The sequence below is a fragment of the Stigmatopora argus genome, chromosome 4 (genome assembly GCF_051989625.1).
Source record: "Stigmatopora argus isolate UIUO_Sarg chromosome 4, RoL_Sarg_1.0, whole genome shotgun sequence".
Lineage (NCBI taxonomy): Eukaryota > Metazoa > Chordata > Actinopteri > Syngnathiformes > Syngnathidae > Stigmatopora > Stigmatopora argus.
The window spans coordinates 10059981-10085161 of record NC_135390.1 but is presented as its reverse complement, the minus strand read 5'-3'; the positions used below and the strand labels follow the sequence as shown (position 1 = coordinate 10085161).

The 25181-nt window shown below is 39.7% G+C and overlaps 1 protein-coding gene across 2 annotated transcripts; it reads right to left on the bottom strand.

Annotated features, from left to right (window-relative positions):
- Positions 1 to 264: 264 nt before the first annotated feature.
- nr4a3 (nuclear receptor subfamily 4, group A, member 3) lies at positions 265 to 25181 on the bottom strand. Of its 2 annotated transcripts, XM_077599126.1 has the most exons (9): positions 24842 to 25181; positions 23109 to 23237; positions 22494 to 22575; positions 18896 to 19737; positions 12062 to 12191; positions 10451 to 10614; positions 9735 to 9934; positions 5182 to 5360; positions 265 to 1782 (listed from the first exon to the last, which is right to left on the bottom strand). In XM_077599126.1, exons 3-9 carry the CDS (start codon positions 22555 to 22557, stop codon positions 1520 to 1522), a joined length of 1842 nt encoding a protein of 613 aa, XP_077455252.1. In that variant the 5' UTR covers positions 22558 to 22575; positions 23109 to 23237; positions 24842 to 25181; the 3' UTR covers positions 265 to 1519. The 2 variants fall into 2 exon arrangements, with proteins under 2 accessions (XP_077455252.1, XP_077455254.1); XM_077599128.1 differs by lacking the exon at positions 22494 to 22575.

Below are 25181 nucleotides of genomic sequence, written 5' to 3'. Positions count from 1 at the left end.
GAGTCTGACACCCCTGATTTAGAGTGTACGTGTGGCTAGTTAGCAAAACCTGACTGTCATAAAAATGCAGTTGTGCAAATCATGAATTATGTGCTCAATCATTAAACATAAAAACCTTCTTTATTCTAGCCCTTTTTGTCTCTTTTGAATGTGTCTACCAATTGTAATTTTCTGCAATGTGCAATGTGATTGGGAATGAAGGTCACTGGGTTATAAAGATGGAACGGATGGAAAAAAAAATAATAATAAAGACAGGACGCAGAATAATCAGAATTAGTTTATGATTTCAAAGTGCTGAACAGAAAATCCAGTGAACCAAGGAGAAAGAAAAAAAAATGAACAGGAAAAAATCAAAGCAAAGGACATCGGGAAAAAAGGAACTTTTTTCTCTTTTTCGTTTCTCTTCTTTGAAAACAATGCACAAGTCGTACCACAATATTTGAAAAAAGCTAAAAACACTTCAAAATATTAGTTTTTGTATATTTATATATTTATATATCTATAGAATTTGCACTTTTTCCTTGTAATATCACTGCTGCCGTCCGTGAGTGTGAGGGTGTGGGGCGAGACACACAAACACACACAATAACACACACACCCACAAACACACACGAGGCCAGCTGGTTTTTAACATCTTAAAAACACTCCATGCATAAGATGCTGGCTTCTCTGACACACACACATACGCACACACATTAAGACGCTATCCAACCATTGTCTTGCACGCGCTCACACCGCCACGAGAGAAATAGAAAAGGACTGCGGAATGTTTCTCCCGTGGAACTATTTGTCGAGCACCCTTCTCTCCTCCGAGTGGGAGAACAGGCCGGGTGTGTGTCGATGCTTCTTGCCCTCTGCGGGCCGCAAGTGCTTTAGAAGTCCATTGCTGCTCAATATAATTTCCATCCAAGCGTAGTAAAATAAACCAAAAAATGAGCAATTCAAGTCTGAATGAGCAGTCATCAATCATTAGTGCACAGTTTCTCCTCTAAAGCCGGATTTCTTGCCTACTTTCTTCGCTCTATTGACAACATTAAACACATCTTTTGCATTCGAATAATTTAGAGTTTGGAATTAAACTGTTCCTTAAGCGATACTTCTTCACGCCACGAGAGAGAATCCCCCCCAAAAAATTGCACTTGGAATCGATCAAGAACTCACTAACTGTTACTGAAATATCGTGTCGTGTCATTGTGTCACTGAGCTCTGGCTAGCTTCGTTGGGACAGAGTACGTCACCTGCACTTGCGTTGTACAAATACAAACTTTCTTTCTGTTTTCCTTTCTTTTGAGAGAGAAAAGTCTTTTTCGTTCAGCTTCCATGTGAAAATCAGAAGTGGCAAAGGTCATTATTCGTCTTCTTTCTTTGTTTTTACACAGGTAAAAAGTGTCTTTTAAGTGGACGGTCCATCGGAGGGGACTCCTCGTCTGGTTGTCCCGTTGGCGTCACCACAAAGTAAGTTCGTCATTGTCCTCGAACCGGACACGTTTTGTTTAGCTTTCGTTTCCACCCGTTGCCGTCAGTAAGGCAAAGTGTCCAGGAACCTGTCAATCAAAGGCGGGGGAGGTACCAGGTCCTCCAACTTCAGGTAGAAGATCCGCTGAAGACCCTGAGTCCTCTGGGAGCGCAGCTCTGCCCTTAAACCCAGAATACAACTCAGGGCGGGCGCTGCCTTGATAGCTGACGAAGAGGGTCCGCAGCCTAGGTGGTCTCTGAGGCAACAAACGACTTTGTTCTGCAACTCCTCCACTCGCTTGGAGTCTTTTAGGCCTGGAACTTGCTCTGTAAAGGAGACATTAGAAGAAAATATGAACAAGTAGAATTGAGTTAGCATGCGCTAGGGGTGTAAGATTGAACCGATTTAGATTGATATATTCATTTCATCTCATCTCATTTTCTGAACCACTTTATCTTCATCGGTCCAGAGGCGGGGGACACCCTGAATCGGTGGCCAGCCAATCACAGGGCACAAGGAGATGGACAACCATGCACGCTCACATCCATACCTAGAGGCAATTTAGAGTGTCCAATCAGCCTACCATGCATGTCTTTGGAATGTGGGAGGAAACCGGAGTACCCGTAGGAAAGCCACGCAGGCCTCGGGAAAACATGCAAACCTGGATTTGAACCCAGGACCCCAGAGCTGTGAGGCCGACGTGCTAACCACTCGCTCCACCATTGATATATTGAGTCATTAAATTAGACTCTGGTTATGGCCCTCAAAATAAAATAGAACAGTGTATTACTGTCATTTTACAAGAAAATTCTCAAGACATATTTTTTAAATATAATATTTGACTCTTTATCCTTTAAAATGATAGCTTGAATGGTTTTTCAAGGTTTTTCCAGGCAAAATGGACTGGACGGCCAGCACCATCAATGGATGAATTTGAATCGGATTGTGGCTGACTTTGTTCTGTTGAGAAATATAGTATCGTTTCGAATCCACATCGTATAATATCTTCGTGAGAATATTGATTTCCGTCCCAAATTCACGTGCAACAACAGTGGGGGAAACACGTGGGAACTGTCCAACCCTCTGACTTGAATGCAAACAACTTCCAATCAAAAGATTCGGGATGTATTTGCACTTTCCCTTCCCACAGCAACAGAAAATGTCCATGATTACAAATGTATCTGATGCATCTGTAAAAAAACGACCCACATTTCAAGTCAATCCTTAATTGCAATAGAAGCTACCAACTAACATATCCGAAATTTCTTCATTCAAAATAGTCCCTAAAGCAAAGGATTCTGTAAATGTACTGGCCATGTTCCATCCCCTTGCTAGGCCAATCAGCTCATTCCGCTGAAAGCGCAATTCGTACATCTTCTTTTATATTGAATTGCACCTCATTAGCCTGGATGGCTCAAGTTCTTAACTGGCTTTAACCTGTCTCACTCACTACAGATCAATACATAGCCTAACCTAATAAGCCCCCCACCACACAAACACATACACACACACTGAGCACACACACATACCAAAAGGATAGATATACATAAACACTTGCTGGCACACAAATGCTCCCCGCAATTCAAGACATTGACAAAGACAAAAGTGTTCAACAATTAGCTGATTATTCGGCCCTGTGAGCAGGCAAATTAGATTAGAAACACGCGCATACGCAAACTTGCGCCCATAGCAACTGCAGTGGCACCCAAACCGAGCTTAATGTGACACTAACTCATTCTGCCGAGCACAGAGTGTCCACGCACGCACACGGGCACACAAACACATGCGCTGCGGGGGGCCGTGCCTCAGACCACTTTGAGATATCCATTATGTGAAGCGTATTTCTTGTTTGTTTATGTGGCTCTTTTGTTTGTCCGGTCACTCCAGCACCCCTTTCATCGTGTCGTTTTTAGACCTACACACACACACACTTTTGCGCCGGCTCCCGTGGCGGAAGTGTGTGTGGGTTTCTTTGGGGGTTGGGGGTTAATCAATAGCAGCCTTTCTGCACAGGCCACTCTGAATTGGTCGATGGCCCGGTTGCTCTGGCGGTGTGCTTTGGCGAGGTAGCGCTGAGACACCGGCGTGGAGCGGCGCGCCGTGGTGGGCTGGTCGATGAGGCGCAGAGTTAAGTGCTCCCCCGGAGAGAGGCGCTTGTGTTACTTGGGGGCTTTAGACAGAGGAAGTAAAGGTGATGGCTGAGTGCCGAGGGGGTGGGACGTAAATAAAGTCAGCGTCGAGTACGTTGGTGGGGGCCCATATTATGCACAGTATATTTGCAGTGGGATTGACTGGTGACGAGTGTGGACTGTAGTAAGGGAAAGGGGTACGTTAAGTTTGTTTGAAACTTGTTTTTTTTCGCCGATTGTCTGGAAAAAATCGGACATTTTGACTGTAATACATAATAAGTATTGGTCATCAAATCAGTTGAAGTTCGTAGGGGTAAATTGGCTTCAGAATTGTACTTTCATCGGGGATTAAAGGTTACAAATGGGTGAAAAGCAAAGGTTTGTGGGTATTTAATTCTGGATTAAGCCTTTATGATGAGCTGAACTGACTTTTAAAGCTCATTAGAGTTGACCTCCATTACTGATGCAAAGTAATAGGCCACAATTAGATTGGTTGTTTTAGCTATGATTTAATAAGTATGGAATTAGACCTCAGCCAATAGCTGCTAACAAAAAGAGGGAGTGGCAGGAGGTAGTAGTATTTTGGTGGTCCGTTTGTTAAAAAAAAGATGTCATTGAAATGTCTGAAATGTTTCAGTAATAAAATAAAAAATAAAAAATCTTAACTGCTTTGTTTTTTTTTGCTCTATGGAAAATGGAACTGATTGTGTTAAATATGTACATAACATTGTATTAAATTGGTCAAAATCTGTTGAATCAAATTGAATCCAAAAGTATTGACATCATATGGTCATGAAATCAGAGATTTTCACCACTAGTAAACAGGATATGAATACATAAAAATGAATAATTTAACATTGATGTCCCTTTTCATTTAATTGAGAACTAGATATGATTACTGGCATATTATCTATGAATATGTATATAAATGATATTAAATATTTTACATTTACATTTGAATTTCAACAGGCATGGCCAATTAAAACATTGGTTGTTAATTCATTAATTTATCAATTTTCAAAGGTTTATAATGACTATGTGCGCTACTATTTACTGTTCGTCAAAATTGCTGTAAAAAAAAAATCTGATTGAACATCTTCCGATACAGTGTAAAATGGAAATATGATATTTTCTAATTATTTTAGGACCTATTCAGTGGGGAAAAGGACTTTTTCGGTAATTGTGGGTAATCATTGATTTTCGTGGGTCAAAAATATTTAAGCCTTTAGACAACACATTTCCCACTTGTCTTTAGTCTGTCTTTGCACGTGCAATCTGTCTGCTCCATGTTTGACACATGCACATTGATTAGAGCGGCAGGTGTCAGGCAGGTGCGGCAGGTGCTCAGGGGTATCGGGTTCTTGTTAACGGTGGAAATGTGTCACACCGTGTTGGTGTTTTTTGTGTGTCTTTCTGAGGATGTGTCCACCTGATCGCTGTCACATACAATCAGCCCGACACGTAAGCTACAAAGAGAAGTGCGAGTCGAAAATGATGCCCGAGAGTTAACAATCCGGCTATATGTTTTGCTTTATGAATTTATTTTTGAATGTTTGGCATGGTCATTCAAGGCATTTTGTGTCTTTTTTTATTTACCTGTGAGCAGCACAAGTGCAGCCAGGCATGCAAAGGCAGAGGCATCCAGGTTTAAAGTCTGCAGGTGGCTAGAGAAGTCCCGAATGGAGTCCAGCCATTCTCCAAAGCCACGAAGGCACTGGAACCTGTGCAGCACCAAACCGTTACAGAACACAAGTTTGTCCTCTGACAGCATTGACCTGGAAAATGAGAGAAGAAAACAAAGTATGGTTCAGCCTTAGATAGCAGGAGTAGGGAACCTACGGCTCGGGAGCCACATGTGGCTCTTTCCATGAGTGCATATGGAAAGGTCAAATATAGAAATCACTGAGTCCCGAACGCACTAATAGGAGCGTCACTGTGGCGTTGACGCTACCTCTACCACCACTTTAATCATAATTTAGTTTTTTATTACTCTTCTGCAAGCCTGATATCATTGATACTGATTTATTAGCAACAGCATGACAATGTTGTCAAAAGAATTCAGACTTTTTGTACTTTAAAAGTGGTGAAATGACCCAAAAAAATCACTTTCATGTATTTTTACTTTTCAATTCTGAGAATGGCTCTCAAGAAATAACATTAGAAAATATGAATTTAAATCTTTCTGTGCCATTGTCAACGCTAGATGCCCAATCCATACCGGTGTTGTCAAAATGTCATTTGGATTTCGTCAAAATGTCATTTTGATTGTGTCAAGATATCAAAATGGATTGGATTGAATCAAAAGGATTAACAGCCAGTCAATGTTGTCGATGGCAGGCAATGAGTTAAAAAAATACTAAAATGTTATTGGAGGCCATAACCAGAGTCATTTTAATTGTATTTGTTCTCGTTTTACTAACATTCTCTTAATTTATTGTTCTGTTTATTCATAAAAATATAGAAAAAATGATTAATTTAAAAAATATGTATATAATGGAGACCTGGCATTCACATACAGTATGCGAAGGGTCATGTAGTCCACACTTTCATGGCAACATATTTGACCTAAATGACTCAAAATGTGATGTATGTGGAAGTCAATTGTCATTTTCTTTATAAAATTACCCCAAAAGTAAGTTGCTCCATTTAAAGGCTTACTTATCCATCGATAGGTTTTTAGTGTCACCTGTCCCCCACATTGGGGTTTTCATAAAAAAACTGTCTTGAGCAAATACCTAACTATTCTATGTTTGTGAAAGAAAGCAAAATCCAATTTTGGTGCAGATTCCTTCTCCTGCTACCAACTGTTCAACATGTTCTTTCCATTAACGTCTCCCCTGATGCCCCTTTAAATTAACTTAAATTGGACCACTAGAGAAAGGAACAATGGCAAAAGTTGGCACAAGATACTCTCACACATAATTTGGACAAACATCAAAAAGCTCCTGATTGAGACTGTCTTGAAAATGTGGAAAAGAATAGTTGGGATAAGGAGTTCTAATCGGATGACTTTAAAGCGCATTGTTTGACCACTATGTGCAATGGAAATATGTCTTAATGAGGAAATGAAAAGGCTTCCTTCAGTTACTCACGACACACAACGGAGCATGTGAGAGCAATAATGGGCTCTTTATGAGAGCTTGACTAAACAGCATGCTTCCTTCTTATTAAGAGCTTTCATAAATATTTTTTAGATCCCCAAACAAAGGGAAAAACATCAAAGACACAGGTAAAATGTGTCAAAAGACACTCAGCACTAAACTAGAACATTGCAAAATAATAGGAATGAATATACATATATTTTATATACAGTATATTTTTAAAAGGCAGCTGTACCTAAATTATTTTTGCACACAGTGTGAGCGCAAATTGAATTTACCCTTGAAAGAAAATGTTTGTTTTGTGTCCATTACCAATCCGATGACATCTTAAGACTTAAAACTTTTTATTACGCATTTGTCATACGCTTTGGGCATCAACTATCAGGGGGTTTCCCATCATGCCCTGCACATCCATTTACATTCATACCGTTGTGCACAGTACATAGTTATTCAATTTTTATCAAGTTTGTTAGTCACCCCTTCAGTTACACCACAACAAAATTAATACCCTCATCAAAATTACTATTAATAAGTATTAGTGTTCTGATTTACAGAACATCACATACTATATAACTCATACTTTGCTGCAGAAAAATGTCAACTAAAGAAGTGGCCAACTCCTCTGATTATAATGGTATGTATTTAAAAAGGGACTGCATCATATAATTTCTGTAGAAATTGCATGTGAATCCTGAAAAGATGCTGCCGAATTGAAATACTATAAAATTAATTGATGTGGAATATAGACTGAACGACTAGGAAGAGTCAAAATGGGGAAGACAATTGTAGAGAGACATTGGTATGTCAATTTGTTAGGTATGCTATGTCGACGATATGCAAACTAATAGGAAAGACCCCCTCCTAATCAGTTATAGCGGTTTGTGATGAATACTAATCTATACTTTAGTAAGGCATCTAAAAACAAAATGTATATTCAAATTAACCTTCATTATTTGCAGACTTTTTTGTATGATGCCAGATTTCTACTTACTGTTACTTTGGCAACATTACTTATCATTTTGAGTGGAGAAATCGGACATTTTTCCTTTTAATTCTGTGAAATAAAAGGTTAAAAAAATTATACGTTGGTTTAAAAATTACAGAAACAATTATAAATACATTTAGATATTTACCTAGGCAGTTAATTTAGGATCTGAAGTTCACATTAGGTATTGTCTACTACTTTTGTAAACCAATAATCCCCATAATGTAAACACTAACTGTAACCCCAACGATCAAATTACAGCTCCAACTGGCTTGGTTGAAATAAAACATTCTGAAGAAAAAATCTGGAATGTGTTCTGTCAAACATTGGCTAAGTTGGATGAAAGATTACACTATTTAAAAAAAAGAAAGCTGTAAAATCACCAATTTGTAGCATATTAAATCAGATTACTCCAACGCTGTGAAGTGACGCATGTACAGTATCCAAGGACGCTCGTGTGCTAAAGTACCCAAAGTCCACATCCGCGTAATATACGACTGGATTTCTGCCACGGATTTGGCTCACCCCTGACGACGGCATCGCCACGGCAACCCACCCATAACCCCAGAAACAGTTTGGTGACAGGGGTGCTTACAGGGCGACCGCGGGGTAAATTTCATTGAATATACACACTCTGCGCACACACCGACACGCACTCTGGCGAACACGAAGACATACGAGTTCAATACGGGGTCAACGTGGCATCAACGGTGGCTAGGCGCTCTCACAGTGACGTGCGTTGCGCATTCAGAGCCCTTGTAGTAGGTGTGTGAATGAGGCCGCCATGATTCCCGAGTTTGCGGTGATTCACGGTCCCAGCCTGAGCCTTCCCTGCTGGAACTGTGATGCCACCACCCATCTTCTACCCACCCTGCACCTGGACCTCGCAGGGTGCAAGAGAACAACGCTGTACATCATCAATGTGTGCGTGTTCACGGGTGAGTAAGTGTGTCTGACTGTGTTGGTTTTTTGGCCCTAGACGACAGCCGAACAAAAGGATGAGCTTGTAGGCCGAGCCCCCTCCCTGCGATAAATTTAACCAGCCGCATGCCTTGCCAGATCAGAGCGGTAACCCCGGGCGATGCTGAGACTCAAGAAGACCCCGGGAGTGTCCTAACAGCACCGAGCAGTCGTACATAAATTTAAGGGCGCGTTTTAATGAGAGTCCGCTGAATTGAGCATGAATTTCCTCCCTCAAATATTTCCTCATCCAACCCACATTTGAAATAGTTCCACATTTCAGAGGATTTTCAGAGCCTGTCAATTCAAGAAACGCACACACGTCCATGCACACACAAAAACACAACTTGTGCGTCACACATCAGATGAGCGGAACTCTGTGGGCGTAACTGCTGTCGTAGACACCAATTCTATTCATAATTCTCTTCATATGGCTGACCGCTCTGCACAGTAGCAAACATAGATAGAAGCTGTACTGTACTGAGCAATAATAGTAAAAGATCATGCTTTTTCTTGGCATTGGGAATCAGGGAAACTGTGGATAACTAAGATATTACAATAATGTGGAGAAAGGTTTTTAGATGGTTACCGTTCTTGCTCAATGGGGTAGAAAAAGTAATGATGACCCAGTCATAGTATACTGTATAGTCAAGTCACTATTAGGATTTTAGCAGATATGTATATTTTTATACTCAAATTTTCAGAGGTGTGCTTAAGAAAGATTCTATATGAAATATTATAACTACTGATTTTCACAATTTTGCACCATCGATCATTTTTGTCTTGATTGAGAAATTGAAAAAAAAACTCCTCAATGTGAAATATTAATATGCTGTAAAATATATTTTTTTCACACGGGAACTAACTGCATATTTTTCTGATTGAGTAATTATACTTGCCTACTTTATAATACATAGCCAAGCAGGTAGGAGTTCAAGCTATTACCCTTTAGGCATGGGCTAAACTTTACTGTAATTTAAAGGTACACACAATGCATGTATGCATGTATAAACTTCCATGTGAAAGTAATAAAGTCGCCTTTACATTTGCAACCCGGGAAACCACCCAAAGATCCGCCCCTGTTCTGGTTATCCGTTCCTCACCTGTGGGCCAATCGCAAGACAAACAGCTCCAGGAATGCAGAATCTACGAGCAGGTTCTGATCGTCCCGCTGGAGCTCAGAGAAACCCGGAAGCCGGTCGGCCCAGCGCCGCGTGGTCTCCATGGAAATGGTGAGAAGCCTGTAGAAGAGGTGGATGTGCTCTACGTCCGAGGAGGAGGAGGGAGGATCGGCAGTACTGAACTGCGGGACGGTAGAAGAAAGAAAAGAGAAGATTTGGAAATGTGTCTTTCCCTGGACAAATGTTTGCATCTCTATAGGCCAGGGGTATCAGACTCGGGTTGGTTCGTGGGCCGCGTTAACGTCAACTCGATTTCATGTGGGCCGGACCATTTTAGATATAATATTTAGATTTTTTTTAAATAAATGGATTAAAAGAACTGGATTAAAAGCCCTGAGTATTCAGTTTTTTATAGATCCAAAACAATATTTATTTTAGCTTTTTTTAAATATATTTTTAGATTTTACAAAATGATTTTTGAATTAAAAACACAGAAAAAATGGATTAAAAAATTACAATTATTGATTTAAAAGGGGGAAAATCACCAAATATAATACATATCTATTATCTTCATTTGAATTTGATCCTAAAACAGAAAGTCAGCACTCATGATTTACTTTCCCGGGCCACACAAAATGATGCGGTGGGCCAGATTTGGCCCCCGGGCCGCCACTTTAACACATGTGGTATAGGCCTACCTGGCTGTAGTCAAGGTCATGGGGGGTGCAGTGGGAATAAGCCCTGAGCAGAGCACAGATCAGGCTGAGAGGTGGTGAGGGTGGGGCCGCCTCTGTCTGCAAGGGGCTCTTTGGTTTGGAGGGTAAACGGCCACGGCGCCCCTTCAAGCTGTCGGTGCGCACCACTGTGGAGCAGAAAGGGTCAACGTCAGGGTGAGAAACCATGCGACTGCTCCCTGTTTATACAACATGCATAAAGAAAGTCTGTCCTCGAGCTGATGAGTGTGTTATCGCCATTTTCCGGCGGGTGCAAAGGGGGGTGCTTGTTCCACATAGGAGGTGACCATCCAGTAGGTGGCAGTGTGACTTGAGACTGGAGTGACAGGTGCCCGTTTGATGTGTGATAAAGATGGAGCGACTCATTTGAGGAGTTGGTAGCGGTTTATAAAAGTGGTTAAAGGGTCAAATGGGATCAAAGAGACACTGTGGCGAACAGTCAAATGATATCGATGTATATGTGGAAAGTTGTTTACATCAGGTTGAAAATTAGGCATGTTTTATTGATCATTTTATTCAAAATATAAATTGGAAAATGCTATTTGAGTGACAGTGGTTAAGGCTAATAACATTCTGAAGGGAAATTAAAGTGAGTGGTCGGCTCCCATTGCTATGTAAATATTCAACACTCAATTATATTTCTCCTTTTGGCACCGAGGTGATTACGGTAATTTCTTGCCTAGCTAATTGGCTGCCACAAAGAAGTTGGTCAGTATGTGTCTTTAATTTTGCTCGCTCAGTGTTGTTAAAAGCACTTCATTATCCTGTAGGGGATTTAAAAAGTCTACAGTCCCCTGGGCAAATGTCAAGTTTTTGTGTCATGAATATAAAAAAAGAGAATTATACATTATTTTAAATTGTATTACTCTATTATGACCAATCAAATTTAAACTATTGGGAACCAGGGAACAAAATTTTAAGAACCTCTTATTTGTTTACTTTTTTCTATTAAGCTGAACTCTAAAAATGAATTGGCCCAAGTTTCAACTGAGGAAAAACTGCAGTTATAATAGTATTATTCTTTTAAAAATATCAGATTTGCTCATTTTTTTTCTTCACAAGTCATTGCTGTCTCTACAAGATTGCTCCAAAGTACTAATTTTAGTTTTAGCGTGTCTCTTATATGCGTCATTACGTGTGTGTGGTCAACATGGCTACAAAGGATTGATAGTCAATAATGAAGCCGCCGTAAATTTGCGCTGCCGCGGGAGACAAATACAGAACACACTGGTTATATATTTGGTTTTTGTACAGTCTAACATATCTCAGGAGTCAGATACTTCAATAAAAATGATGGATGAACTCAACACTTCCCTCAGCTTCTTTTTATGTTTTTTGTTTAATTTAACTGGAAGCACTTCAGCACCAATCTGCCTTCGAGAGTAAACTTTCTCAGGATATTATTATACTTTTATGAGTAGAAAAAGTAACTTTTTCTACTCTCAAACTATAGTAAATTATTACAAGTATGTGCTGAGTAAAAAAATCTGTTTATTTTTACAGCAGATCTGCTTTTGCTTATCGTCATCAGTGCCTGCCAATGAGTTAAAAATGCTTTGTTAAGAGTCTTCCTACCTTCCTTGACCATGCCCACACTCAGACATTTCTGGAAGCGGCAGTACTGGCAACGGTTACGTCTCCTCTTGTCCACAGGACAGTTTTTACTGGCCAGGCACACATACTTGGCGTTCTTCTGCACGGTGCGCTAGAGAAGAAAAAAAAGACCAGACGGACATTCTGATAATCAGCCTCCAAACACAATCAAGCACCAAATATTTGATATGTTAAATTCAATTCCAACTCCCTCCTCCTTCCCCGGCAGAGAATGAAAACGGAAGCTCGCAGGTCAGTTTTTAATTACGCGCTGAAAGGCGACGCTGACATCAGTATAATTAGATAAAATTAATTTCCCAACAAGCGTCGCCGGTGGGGGGGGACAATTTTATTAGCGCGAGGCTTGACAATGGTCGCCGTGCACGTGGCATGCTGAGGAGTCTCCCGCGAGACAAATGGGCGGGAAAGGAGAAAGCTGTATGATCAGATTGTTTGTGAAGCTCGCGGGTCAGCTTGTGGCACCCCGGGGACCTCGCGGGGTCACGCCTCTCTCAATGGGCCCCGAGGGAGCCCTTTTCTCCTCGGCTGCTTCGTGCGATTATTACTGACCTTATTAAAATCAAATCAGAAACGGGACATGTGGCGAAGGTACGCGCTCCTCGCATGGACAACAAAATGATAGTCAATGTCTTTTGTACTACAAAAATGATGCTTTTTACAGGTGTATGTACGCAAGAATTCCTATGTAAGTGCGCCAATGAAAATTTAAACTAGTTAAATGAGATAAATGTAGAAATTATATATATGTATATATGTATTTTTTAAATAATAACACATTCTTTGCATCCATCTGCCCGTCAATCATTCTGTCCACCTAACCATCCATCACAGGCCAAGTGAACAGAAAACAAGGCACAGAATTCGGAGAATTGAAACAAATAGTTTTTTTTAAATACCAGATAAAAGCAACAACAGCTCAAATGAAAGATTTGAACATACGCCCCTTTCCATGGAAATCAATATTATTTTTTTCTATTCGCGTTTACTTATTTATTATTTATCATGATTTTGAGACATTTTTTTAAATAAAATAAATCAAATTAGAAATAAAAATGCGCATAAAAAATAAATTGAATACATCAATAATACTAATATGTCCCCCAATAACCCTTTTAAAGTTCTTTTTCCAGCTTTTTAAAATTCATCTGATTATGTTATTGCCTGCCGTTGACAAAGATAGATGTCCAGATTATCTAAACTGGGAGGATTGGTTTCAAATGGTGCGAGACATCCAATCCAGTTTGACTGAAAAATGCGAATGATCACTGCCAGGCTCTCCTGGTCAAAATGAATTTAATGAGTGATTATAAAGGGATATACTGTACATCTATGTTCGCGTTAATCAAAGAGTGTTTTGTTATGGACATTTGAACACTGAGGACTAAAAATCTGGCTTTGCCTTTCCCAATTTTAAAAGAATCCAACTGTAAAACCAACAGTGGAGCAGAGTTACTTTTCTTTAGCATATTAACACAAATATTCCAATTAGAAACCCCCCTTGAGTCAACTATGTCCGTACCCACAGGCTGAGTTGGAGTGCTCTAATTATTCCATATGCAGCGGCGCAACTGGCGGACTAACGTGTAATGGGGTGTTAATGTCATATGGGAGTTGTTTCCATGGTGCCCCATCATCGCCATGCCAATGTCTCATATCCTACCCACTGCTCTGTAACGCTCGGATGCGTTTACAATGACCACCTAAGTGTGTCTTTGTCTTTTTTTGCATTGCATCCGTCCGGATAACACATGGTGATACATGTTGTTAATGTAATCCAAGTGGGAGTGCCAATGACCTCTAGTTCGAGTCGCCTATTCCCTATATGAATGATTTAAAAAAAGAAAATCGGATTAAAAGAAATGGATCAAAAGCCCTAAATATTCCGTTTTTTTAATAGATGTAAAACATTGTTTATTCGAGCTTTTTTCTTAGTAAGGGAAAATGTCTTTTAATCATTTGTTTTCCATTTGAAAATCTATTTTTTATTATGTTCAATATTTAAGTGGAAAACAAAAATATTTTTATATATTTATTTTTAGACTTTACAAAATGCTTTGTGAACTAAAAACACCAAAAGAAAAAAATGATTAAAAAAATTGCAATTATTGATGTAAAAAGGGGAAAATCACCAAATATAATACATATCTATTATCTTCATTTGAATTTGATCCTAAAACAGAAAGTCAGCACTCATGATTTACTTTCTCGGGCCGCACAAAATGATGCTGCGGGCCAGATTTGGCCCCCGGGCCGCCACTTTGACACCCATGCGTTAGTGTGTATATACATGTGTGATTGTTGTGTGTGTGTTTGACAGATATTTTGGGTCATGTAGGCTACAATATTAAAATATGATTTACATGTGTTGCCTATATGACCCAAAATGCACAATTGCTGCCAACTATCCCAGCCAGCATAGATTGGATTTCAAACCCCCTCAATGGCACTTAAAGAGTTCGATGAGTGCTGTATGAATGTTATTACATCATAAGGGTGTATCGTGTCTACGTTTTTCTTGTACGACACTCTATTAAAGATGTCAAGGCCACGAACGACACTAGTCTACATGAAAATCACTTGACATTGTTGGGCCTCATCCATGTCGAGAGTATTTTTCCTGAACCAACGACAGAAAAAAATGAGATAAAAGGCATGTAAATGATGAACTGGATGAGTTAAAAGGACTATATTAATGAATGAGGAGTACACATGCTGTGGGTGCTTTAGGAGTAGCACGGATGCACACAGAGGCAGATTCTTGACATGTAACATGTGCTAATAACTGTGGTTTAAATTAAAAGCCTTCAGGGACTTTCCTCCCCGCCTGCCATCCCGCTTCTTAATCAGGGGCAATCAGAGCTCTGTTCTCCATACTTTGTGTACGTCAAGTGCAAGTTGCTGCACGATAGATTCACAGCATTAAATGTGTATGCTTTTATGAACTGATCTGATTGTTTCCAGTATGGAAAGCACATAAGTGAGGGGGGATTTCTTCTTGGCAGCACTGATGTTGACTTGATTTTAGTCGATAAAACTGTGTGCGGTTGAAAAAAGGGACTTTGCTTCCTTTTAACAAAAGAAATGGCTGAATGTTAAGACCAACCGTATGCATACATGTACATCTATGTGTATATATGTATATTTATATATATATATATATGTATGTATATGTATGTATATATATATGTATGTATATGTATATATATATATATATATGTATGTATATGTATGTATATATATGTATATATATATATATATATATATATACACACATATATATATATATATATATATATATATACACACATATATATATATATATATATATATATATATATATATATATATATATATTCTTTTTTTCCAGCAACACGCTTATTTATTTATTTATTTATTTACTTATATATGTATGGATTTAATTATTTATTAACTTATTTATTACCTATTTATTTATGTCTAAAATGTCTTTTCCTGTGTCTGTATTCTCACCCTCTTGCTACTGTCACAATGAAATTTCCCAAATACGGGATGAATAAAGTTATTTAATCTAATCTAATCTACACATTTTAAAAATCAGGTTTGTTTCAAAAGTCGAGATAAGCAACAGGTTGACCACATTATTCAGATATAGTAAAAAAAACAAAAAAAAACTAATTGGTATGTGAGTTCAAATTAATTCCCAGTAAAAATGTGTTTTCAATCGTGCTAATGAACCACGAGAAATTTAACATGCTAATAATGCTTCTGCTATAATGGAATGGTAATCTATTTTTAGGGGACAATAAAACCATTACTCTAATAGAGTACGCGTGCAAAAACAAGTGCAGAAATGCACAAACGTGTTGGGTGGCTTCTGCAATAAGTGTGCATGGGAGGAAATGAGGCTTGATAGGCAATACGGCTACAGACAGACAGCCCCTGGCCCTGCCACAACCAGACACTGCCTTCATTAATTAGTAAATAAAATAAAAATGCTGAAATTAATTGAAAAGAATGATAATCATTTACACCAACCAGGGGCATAATTCAATTAGACATGCGTTGGCACCCTCTTTCTTGCCATTTTCCTCATGCTGTCAACAAACAACATGTGAAAAATAGCAATAGAAAATAATCATTATGTTATGTGTGTGTATTAGATTACATGTATTTTGAATAAATCGCAATTCATTTGCACATAGAGCTGTTCAACCTTCTATTTTTTTTTTATCCCAAGTACAATAGCCAAATAACAGTATATTCACTAGGTATGCTTTCAGAGTGTACAGAATTAAGAGAGTTCACCTCTTTTTATTAACTTATTAATTACAATATTGTAGTGTTTATATGTTAATTATTGTGCCGGTAGTTTGCAGGTGTAAAAACACTAAGAATTTGAGGCAAGGCATATTATCCCAGTCAAAATGGATTGGACATCTAAAGCCATTTACGGTATTGAAAAATGAGAATTTACAGCCAGTCCTCCCATTCTCAATAAAATGGACAGCTGTTGTTGTCAATGGCTCAAATAGTCGGAAATGAATTTTAATTTTTAAATTAGGTGTATAACATTCTGTTATTTTTTTCATTAAAGCATATTTTAGAATGATATAGCAAAATAATGAAATATAATTAGTAGGTAAGTACAAAGTTAATTGCCCTAGAGGAGTTAAAAATAAGTGTGACTAAAAACTGCCTTTTCATGGTGTACAACTAGCGCATTGAAAGTATCTGTCAGTATATGCGCATGTGTTTGTGGTCATATGGTCTGTGGGTTATGTGTTATACTCTATCTACAAAGTGACTCACATCAGAAGCACTGCATCTAATTTGCGCTCGCTGATTCAAAATAAACAAAGATGGGAATGTTATTGAATAAAGGAGAGGGTCTTTCTAAAATACACTTACTGTGTTTTTCAGACTATATATCAAACTGGATGGTGCACCAATAATGAACGGGTTTATTTTCATACCAAAAGCACACCTGATTATATGGCGCGATAGTTCTTTCTTGGAACTTTTTGTTTATTCTTTTATTTTTGGGTTTGATGAATGATAAATATATGTCTTGATCACTTGACTGGATCAGTTTAATATTCGAGGTCATTAAGCACAACAAGAATTCATACATAAGGGAGCCCGTATTTAAAGGCGTACTGTCAATTTTGGGGGAAAAAAATAAAGGATTTTAAATGTGCTTTTTAGTGCAAAGAAAGACAAGAGTGTATTCTACTTAGAGTGCCTGTAGATCAAGGCAGAGGAAGGGGGGGATTTTTTTCTTGGTTGTCTTAGAGAGAGCGTGCGTTCTCACATTAATCTTTCACACACACACACACACACACACACACACACACACACACACACACACACAAAACACACACACAGACACACACAAAACCTTGTACTGACACAAGCCAAGCACACTCTTTGGCCACTTGGTTGCCGGGAGTTACGACCCCTGTGGGTGTTCTGTGCTTTCATAATGATTCCTTCGACAATTTAGAGTTGGGCTCAAGGCTGGAGCGACTCAAATCAAAAGCAAGAAAATCGCTTTCAATGAACTACAGGTTGTAGTTTGTTTGTCCGGATATCATCATATTTTCACGTGGAATGTTCACCTTGACACACATTTTTACCTTCAAGAAGATTTAGCAGCCTTTCAAATGTATTAACTTCATCGTGCTTGTAGGCTAACTTACATTTACAATGTATTGAATTTGGACACGATGAAAACATTTATACCAGGGGTCCCCAAAGCATTCCACATTGGGGCGCAAATGGTGCACCTTTTCACCAGTCTGGCACCTAACAAATCAGGTGATTGCAGTCAGGTGCAGCTGGTTTTTAGCAGAAACCTGATCGGTTAACAGTCCTGGATTGGTTGAAACAAAAACCAGGACCTTCTGAGGCCCCTGAGGACCGGTTTGGTCACGCTTGCATTACACTTTGACAAGATAACAAGCATTGATTTAGTATTGTTATTTAAAACAGGAGTAAACTAATGAGTGTGTGCTCTGACCTTTGAGGTCGAGGCCCAATGACAATGGTGCTTTGAGATATGAGTGACCAAATCTGGGATTTTTTTTAGATATGAGCCAATCCTTGGCCGTTTTTTTTTGCTTTTGATTTGGGAGCAAAAAATTCAAAACATATGCTCCATGGTGGCATTACCTCTTAACCCCATTAAAGAGAGCTTTTTTGGTGGGTTGAATGAATGAATTACATTTCCATGTATTTAAATGGATGCTACAATACGATGTTGCACCTTTGGACATTGATATGGTATTTGTATATTACAAATTCTATCAGGATTAATTTCAATTTAGTGGCCATCAATGTTTTTTAATGCAATATTATGTATGTTATATATTATATATTATGTAATATCATTCATTCATTCAGTTTCCAAACCACTTATCCTCACACGGGTCGTGGATATTATGTACATATGTATGTATGTATATATATATATATATATATATATATATATATATATATATATATATATATCAGCAACACGCTTATTTATTTATATATTTACTTATATATTTATTTATGTATGTATTTATTTATTAACTTGCTTATTACTTATCTATTTATGTCTAAAATGCCATCCCTGTATCTGCATTCGCACCGTCTTGCTACTGTGACAATGAAATTTCCCGAATACGGGAAGAATAAAGTTATCCAATCCAATCCAATCCAAATCATTATTAGATATCTAGTTTTGACCTGAACTCATATCTCAAAGCATCTTTGGAGTTCACGCCATTGCTTCTGAAGTCTGTGCTAATTTTGTGTACTTTTTTTTCTTACCTTGAAGAAGCCTTTACAGCCCTCGCACGTCCGAACCCCGTAGTGCTGGCAGGCTGCGTTGTCCCCACATACGGCGCAGCTACCCTCTCCTTGGGGGCCACGCGGTGGGGGCGAGGGCAAGCTCTCCCCGAGCAAGGGACCGCAAGGGCCGAGAGCCAGGGAGCGGAACGCCAGGCTGGTGCCGCCGGCCCCGCGGTGCAGCTGGTACATAGGTTGCTGCTCCAGTGGCGGACCGTGAGCGTGAGAGACCGAGGAGGACGATGAGGAAGAGGAGGATGACGTGCGGACCAGGCCTCCTCCTAGACTCTCGTAGCCCCCCACGCTGCCGCCGCTGTGGGGTGGCGAGTGCTGGTAGAAGTGCGGAAAGCGGGGCGATTTGAGGGAACCTGCATCCAGGTTGGAACCCATGGAGTGGCAGTGCGACGGAGGGACCAGGGAGTGGTCCTCCCAGAGGAAAGAGGTGCCGGGCTGTGGGGGCAAGGACGGCGTGGTCGGGGTGGAGGGGGGAGACTGTTTAAAGTACATGACAGAAGAAGACAAGGCCTCCAGTTGAGGAGCAGTCGGGTAGCTGTCCTCCTCTTTCTTAATGGCCGGCCTGTGCGAGGGCATCTGGTAGAGGCAAGACGACTTGGGCTCGTAGCCCCCCTCTACGAACACGTTGAAGCTGGGCAGCGAGGTGGTGGCGGCCGCGGCCGAGATCTCGCCTCCGCCCAGGTCTAGCTTGGTGTAATCGGAGGTCATGAGATCAGACCCGTAGCTGTCGCCCTGGTAGCCGAAGGACTGACCGGAGTAGGCCGAGCCTGGGGGGGTGGGCCCGTACTGAGCCTGGACGCAGGGCATGTCTGATGAGGACATTAAAGAAAAGTTGAAAGACATCACTTATAACCTGAACCACGCTATAAGAACAAGGCAGTCGTAAAAAAATTGGGCTTGGTATTAGTCTGGGAGGAAGATGTGATGACACGCTAGCTAATTACTTGTTTGAAGTGAAGATGACCACTTAAACAAGAATTGACGCAGCACAGCAAAGTGGCGCCAAGAGGCGTGAGACGTACATGCATACAATGGGATTAATAAAATAAAAGCCACAGCTCATTTAGAACGCAGAGTTGTCGGAAATGATTCACAGTTTGGATTTGAAAGTTATGCTTCTAATTGTTTTGAATTGCTTTTCGAGTACAGTAGAAAGGCAAGTTGGAATTTCAAGTTGGAGCCCTTTAAAGTGCATGACATCGTGGGTATTTGATGTCTGAATATGCAATGTGTAATTCTCTTGATCAAATGTGTGAGTTCTATGGTAAATTTGAACGTGGAGTAATATAAATAAAAAGGCTGGAGAGAGTAAGTTTTGCTTTTAATTTATAACTGTGTGAGAATGAATTCGAGGGCAGGCTGCATGGATTTACCGCACACCAAAGAAAGAGTCAAATAACATAAGAAAGAGAAAGGGAGAGAATAATCTAAAAAGTATGACTAATATGTGTTTCAAATTGTGTTGCCAAATTATGGTTCATTGGTTCATTCACCTGACTTGGAATCCGGCAGCGTAGGATCGGTGTGGTTGTGAGTGTAAACAGTTGTCTGTCTCTGTGTGTATCCTACAACTGATTGGCGACCAGTTAAGGTCATGGCCCGCCTTTTGGCCAAAGTCAGATAGGATAGGCTCCGGCACCCTGCGACCCTGACCAGGATAAGTGGTGTTGAAACTTAATAAATGAATTTGAGTGCTAAAAAACCTTCTTTTTTAGACTGATGGGTGACCAAATAACTGCACCACACATAAGAAATGTGATCACATCTCCATAGGATAGATATGAGTTCCTTGTCAAAAGTTAATCAGTTTAGAGAAACCTCTGCAAAAGGCTCAGTAATTCTGGTGACGTCAGTACATACTGAAGGTCAGTCAGATGCCAAAGGAGAAAAAAAGGGAAATAATGATTGAACCCCATAGTGATGCTAAATGCTTGCAGAGACACAGACATGCACGCACACCTAAATGCAGCAGATGCCAGTCGCTATGACTTCCTTCTAATTTGATCTGGAGACGGCCACAGATGTTTTGTGTGTTTGGTGTATATCCCTATCAAAACCCTTCACGTCATAGCCCTCCACGTGTGTGCGTGCGTGTGTCGCTGTGTGTGTATACAAGCGTGAAACTGTCAACACAACCACTCTACCACCGACACCCTCATGCGCACTGTGAGCTGTAATAGCCCATGTCATGTTTGTCCAGTCAAATACGGGACATATCAGCCCGCGTGTGGGTACAGCACTCACAGATACTTCCAAGCACTTCCAGATATTTGGATCAGGGGTTTTTAAAGGCCATTTAAAGGTCATGGGTATATTAAAAGGCACAAAATGTATTAAGTTTGAATATGAAAAGTGTATACGCCCAATGAACAACAACACTTGGAGTCTTTTTTTAAAACAATGACATTATTTCTCAAGGGCAGCCTTCCTGCCAAGTCTTGGAAAACACAAATATGAACCGCACACACTCACACACCCCTCCTTTAGAACGTTTGTTAATTTTAGCAGATAGGTGAAGTCATTTTTTTTTTGCATTAAATAATACTCCCGATGTTACATCAGGTCTAGCCAATATAGACACACAATAACCTTCAGATCTTCCCGGGCCGTACATTTTTCAAATTCTGCAAACATTTTCAAGAATCACCTGTCATGGGAGTGGCATAAAATTTCGGAGTTATGGAACTGAACATTAAATTAGCAAACTGTATTCAATTCTCTTTCTAGTTGCTAAATATAATACAGCCAATTCAACAATACTGAAAAGACAAAACTAAATTAAAGCAGACTACAATCAACAGTTTTAGGTGAAGAACTATTTACATAAAACATGCCTATACAGTGACTGAATGTTAAATGATGGCAACATTGTATTTTTATCACTTTAGCTTCCTCCCTGGCATGTGTTCAACTTTTATGGCCGTACCTTTATACCTGAAAATTCACAAACACCATTCAGGTAGACTACTATGCAAGTTTTTTTTGTTCATAATACAAGAGACAAAATAGAAGGAGTCCAATGGTGGTGAACTGTGGCTTTCGCATCAGCAGGTCGAGCCTCGGGTGGATTGTGTGAGAGGGTGTGTGTCTGTGTCGCACCTGTTGTGTCACATCGCTTTATGAGCTCAAGATGAGATGAAAGAATTAAGGCGGTATCAACAAACAAAAGCATGCTCTCTGAATTTAAACTGCATCGATAGCCTCGGGCAAGGAGCGCCAATCACTCAGTTGTGACTTAACTACACGCGTGTGCGCCTGTCAGTGTGTATGCAAAGACAGCTAACGCATTCCTGCTGCTGTGCGTGATGTTAAAAATGTCAACATAAAGCTGTGTACACTAAGTCCTGCCAAAAACATTCACCAGCATCTCACGAGGAGTGAACCAGTAAAACGACTTCAGTCTGGTTTGGCCTTCAATACGGAGCCTCACTGTAAGGATAGGTTTTGTAGCGCAAAAGCACACCTTAGAAAAGTGTGTGTGTGCAAGCAAGAGGACAGACAACCCAAGCAGAAACAAACATACATAAGTTGCGCAGTAGCGAGGTGAAGGGCGACAGTCTCTAACCTCGAGGTGCGCATTTCAACTGGACAAACTGCAGCTGTTCCAATAACTGAGTGCGCCTGCTCATTGTCAGAATGCCATAGATCTAATAAATGAAAACATGGAGGATGTACACATCAACACATTTTTACAAAAAAAAACATGTGATATTTTTGATGGGTGTTGTTTGCAGTTGAATTGCACCAAACACAAAAGCAGACACGCTGTCAGTGATCGTCAGGAAGATAACTGAGAGTTCATTGTTCCAAATGGAATTATGAAGCAAAGAAAATGGGTGAAGAAAAAGCTATGGTCATAAATTATATAACACACTTACTGTATATAATTTGCTTTCACGTGAATGATGGTATGTACGGCATATATATTTGCCAAATAATTCAAATGTCAGATCACTGCACTTTCCGCAAACACACACACACACACACACAGCTTACATTTATACAAGCCTGCCAAAAAGACAAGAAACATATCAAATGTAGTAAATATGCGTATATATTGTCACCCCAGCCATCTTGTTATTTTTGGGCGAAATAAACAAAAGAAAAAAAGCACGAAAGAGGAAGGAGAGATAGAGGGAAAGTAAGAGATACAGAAAGGAGGATTTTTGAGGGGGTATACCTGGTGTGAGAGCTTCGCGCTGAATGTTGCTGGGTATCCGGGCGTGTGAAGTGGCTTGGCTCCGGCCGGGTATCTGCTCCCGAAGCCGGGACTGAGCGCTCGTCTGGGGGCCCTTTTCCGAACCTGTGTCTGGAGGATAGATGAAGAAAATATCTTAAAGCACAACCACAGTGAAACTTTATTTTTATTCTTCTTATGAAAAAAGACAATGGAACTTAAAAAAAAATCTTATTAATAAAAACCCACATATTTACAATTCTACTTCCATGCATTAAGAAAACACTAATCATGCCACTTATGCATGACACCCAAATTAAGACTACTAATTTACTACAATGCGCGCAAACTTCAATTCTAACGTCTAAAGGTGACCACGGAGAGAGACCTTCACCAACCAAGACAGGAGCACTTTGTTTATGAAGCAGCTTCTTTCTGATCACCCCCGACTTGGTCGGCTGAGGGGTCTTCTAAGCTGCATGACCAGACGAAACCACCCACCCACGGATGCATGCAGAAGAAGTGGAAGAAGACCGAGAAGGACCAGAAAAGAAACCCGGGTGCACCGTGCGCCTCTGGCCGCCTTTCTGCCACTGCCACCGGGAGATTACCAAGGTTTAGAGCGCCCCCCTTCAGTCACACACGCCCCTCTCCAGGTCTCCGGATCGTTCAAATTTAGCCTTGATGTCCTCATATTTGAACTATATCACCAATAAATATTGTACTAGTTATGCCCATGATACAATTAAAACCCCGATTTTGGTATTTTGAATTTTTAGACATAATGAAAGAGATGTAATAATCTTTTTTGTGGAACTTTCACTTGGCAGCCCTTGAATCTAAATAACTTTTTTTTTAAATTAATACATCTCTTAAAGGTTGATTTCACTCAAATATCGTATTTATAGGATTTACCAAGCACCATAAAATGATCTATTCAACTTTTATTAGACACGTGGTTCATCTTAGGAACATTGACATCCAGAAGTAATAAAAGCAATGTTCTTACCCTGAATAAAAACACGCTCGAAAGTTGTGGGTGAAAATAAACGACTTTACAGTTAGAGTCATGCATTTTTCCACTATAATGCGAAAAGATTATATAATTTCTGTGGGATTAGATCAAAGATAAAGAGTCACTTGAGTTTGACGCGATGTGTGAAGAGGTATTAAGGTTCTTGGACTCGCACCGGTAACCAAGAGAGTCGCTCAAAAGCCGCAAAACACGCACTGGGAGCATCGGTGTACCCCTGGAACGCCATTAAAGTATCCCGAGAAAACACATATATACATTATAAGTAGGTATTGCCAGGTTTTTATACAATACTTTGAGTGAACTTTTCAAATTAAGAATTTAAAATCAAAACAATTCATTATAGTTTCTATTTGTTTCCAGGTCTGTTGCGACGTGTATGTAGACTTAAAAAGCGGATTACAAAAGCCTTTTTTTAAAACGCCAAAAAATTTAAAAAGCAAATTCAGCATGATTTCTTTTAGTATTGTAAAGTATTTTTCTCAAAGTCTTCCACTGTGAGGCATCTCATTCCCATGACAACCAAAGAGGATCTGCAGTGAAAAAAGCCCAGAATGGAGCTTGTCACATAAGCGATCTTGATTTATCATATCTACATGAGAAAATATATCCTATATTTTAATTTTTCCTCACACTCAACGCTTAAACGCTGGTGATTGTGTGACATCATTTCTAACAATCTCTTCTCTCATCATTTACTTACTGCTTTGCTGTGGCGGTTCCGTCTTTACTTGTGATGACAAGGTCGGATCAAATATCCTTTCCCCATCCAAAAACAATCAGCAAAAAGTCGAAAATATTAACAAAAATGATGGACAGCGTGAGTTAAAAACGCGTCTAAAAGTTGATCGTTTCCTTTTTTTAAATCGTTGTGCCAAAAGTAGTCTATGTGTTTTGGAGGGAGGAAAATAAAAATAAAAAACAAAAAACCCGAGTAGAAGAAAGAGTTTCTGCGTCCGTTCGCTTGTGAGCGCCACTTTCAAAGTGTGCACTTTGTTTATGCGCGCCGTCTGAGGGAAGAAAGTCTAATAGTGCATTTATGT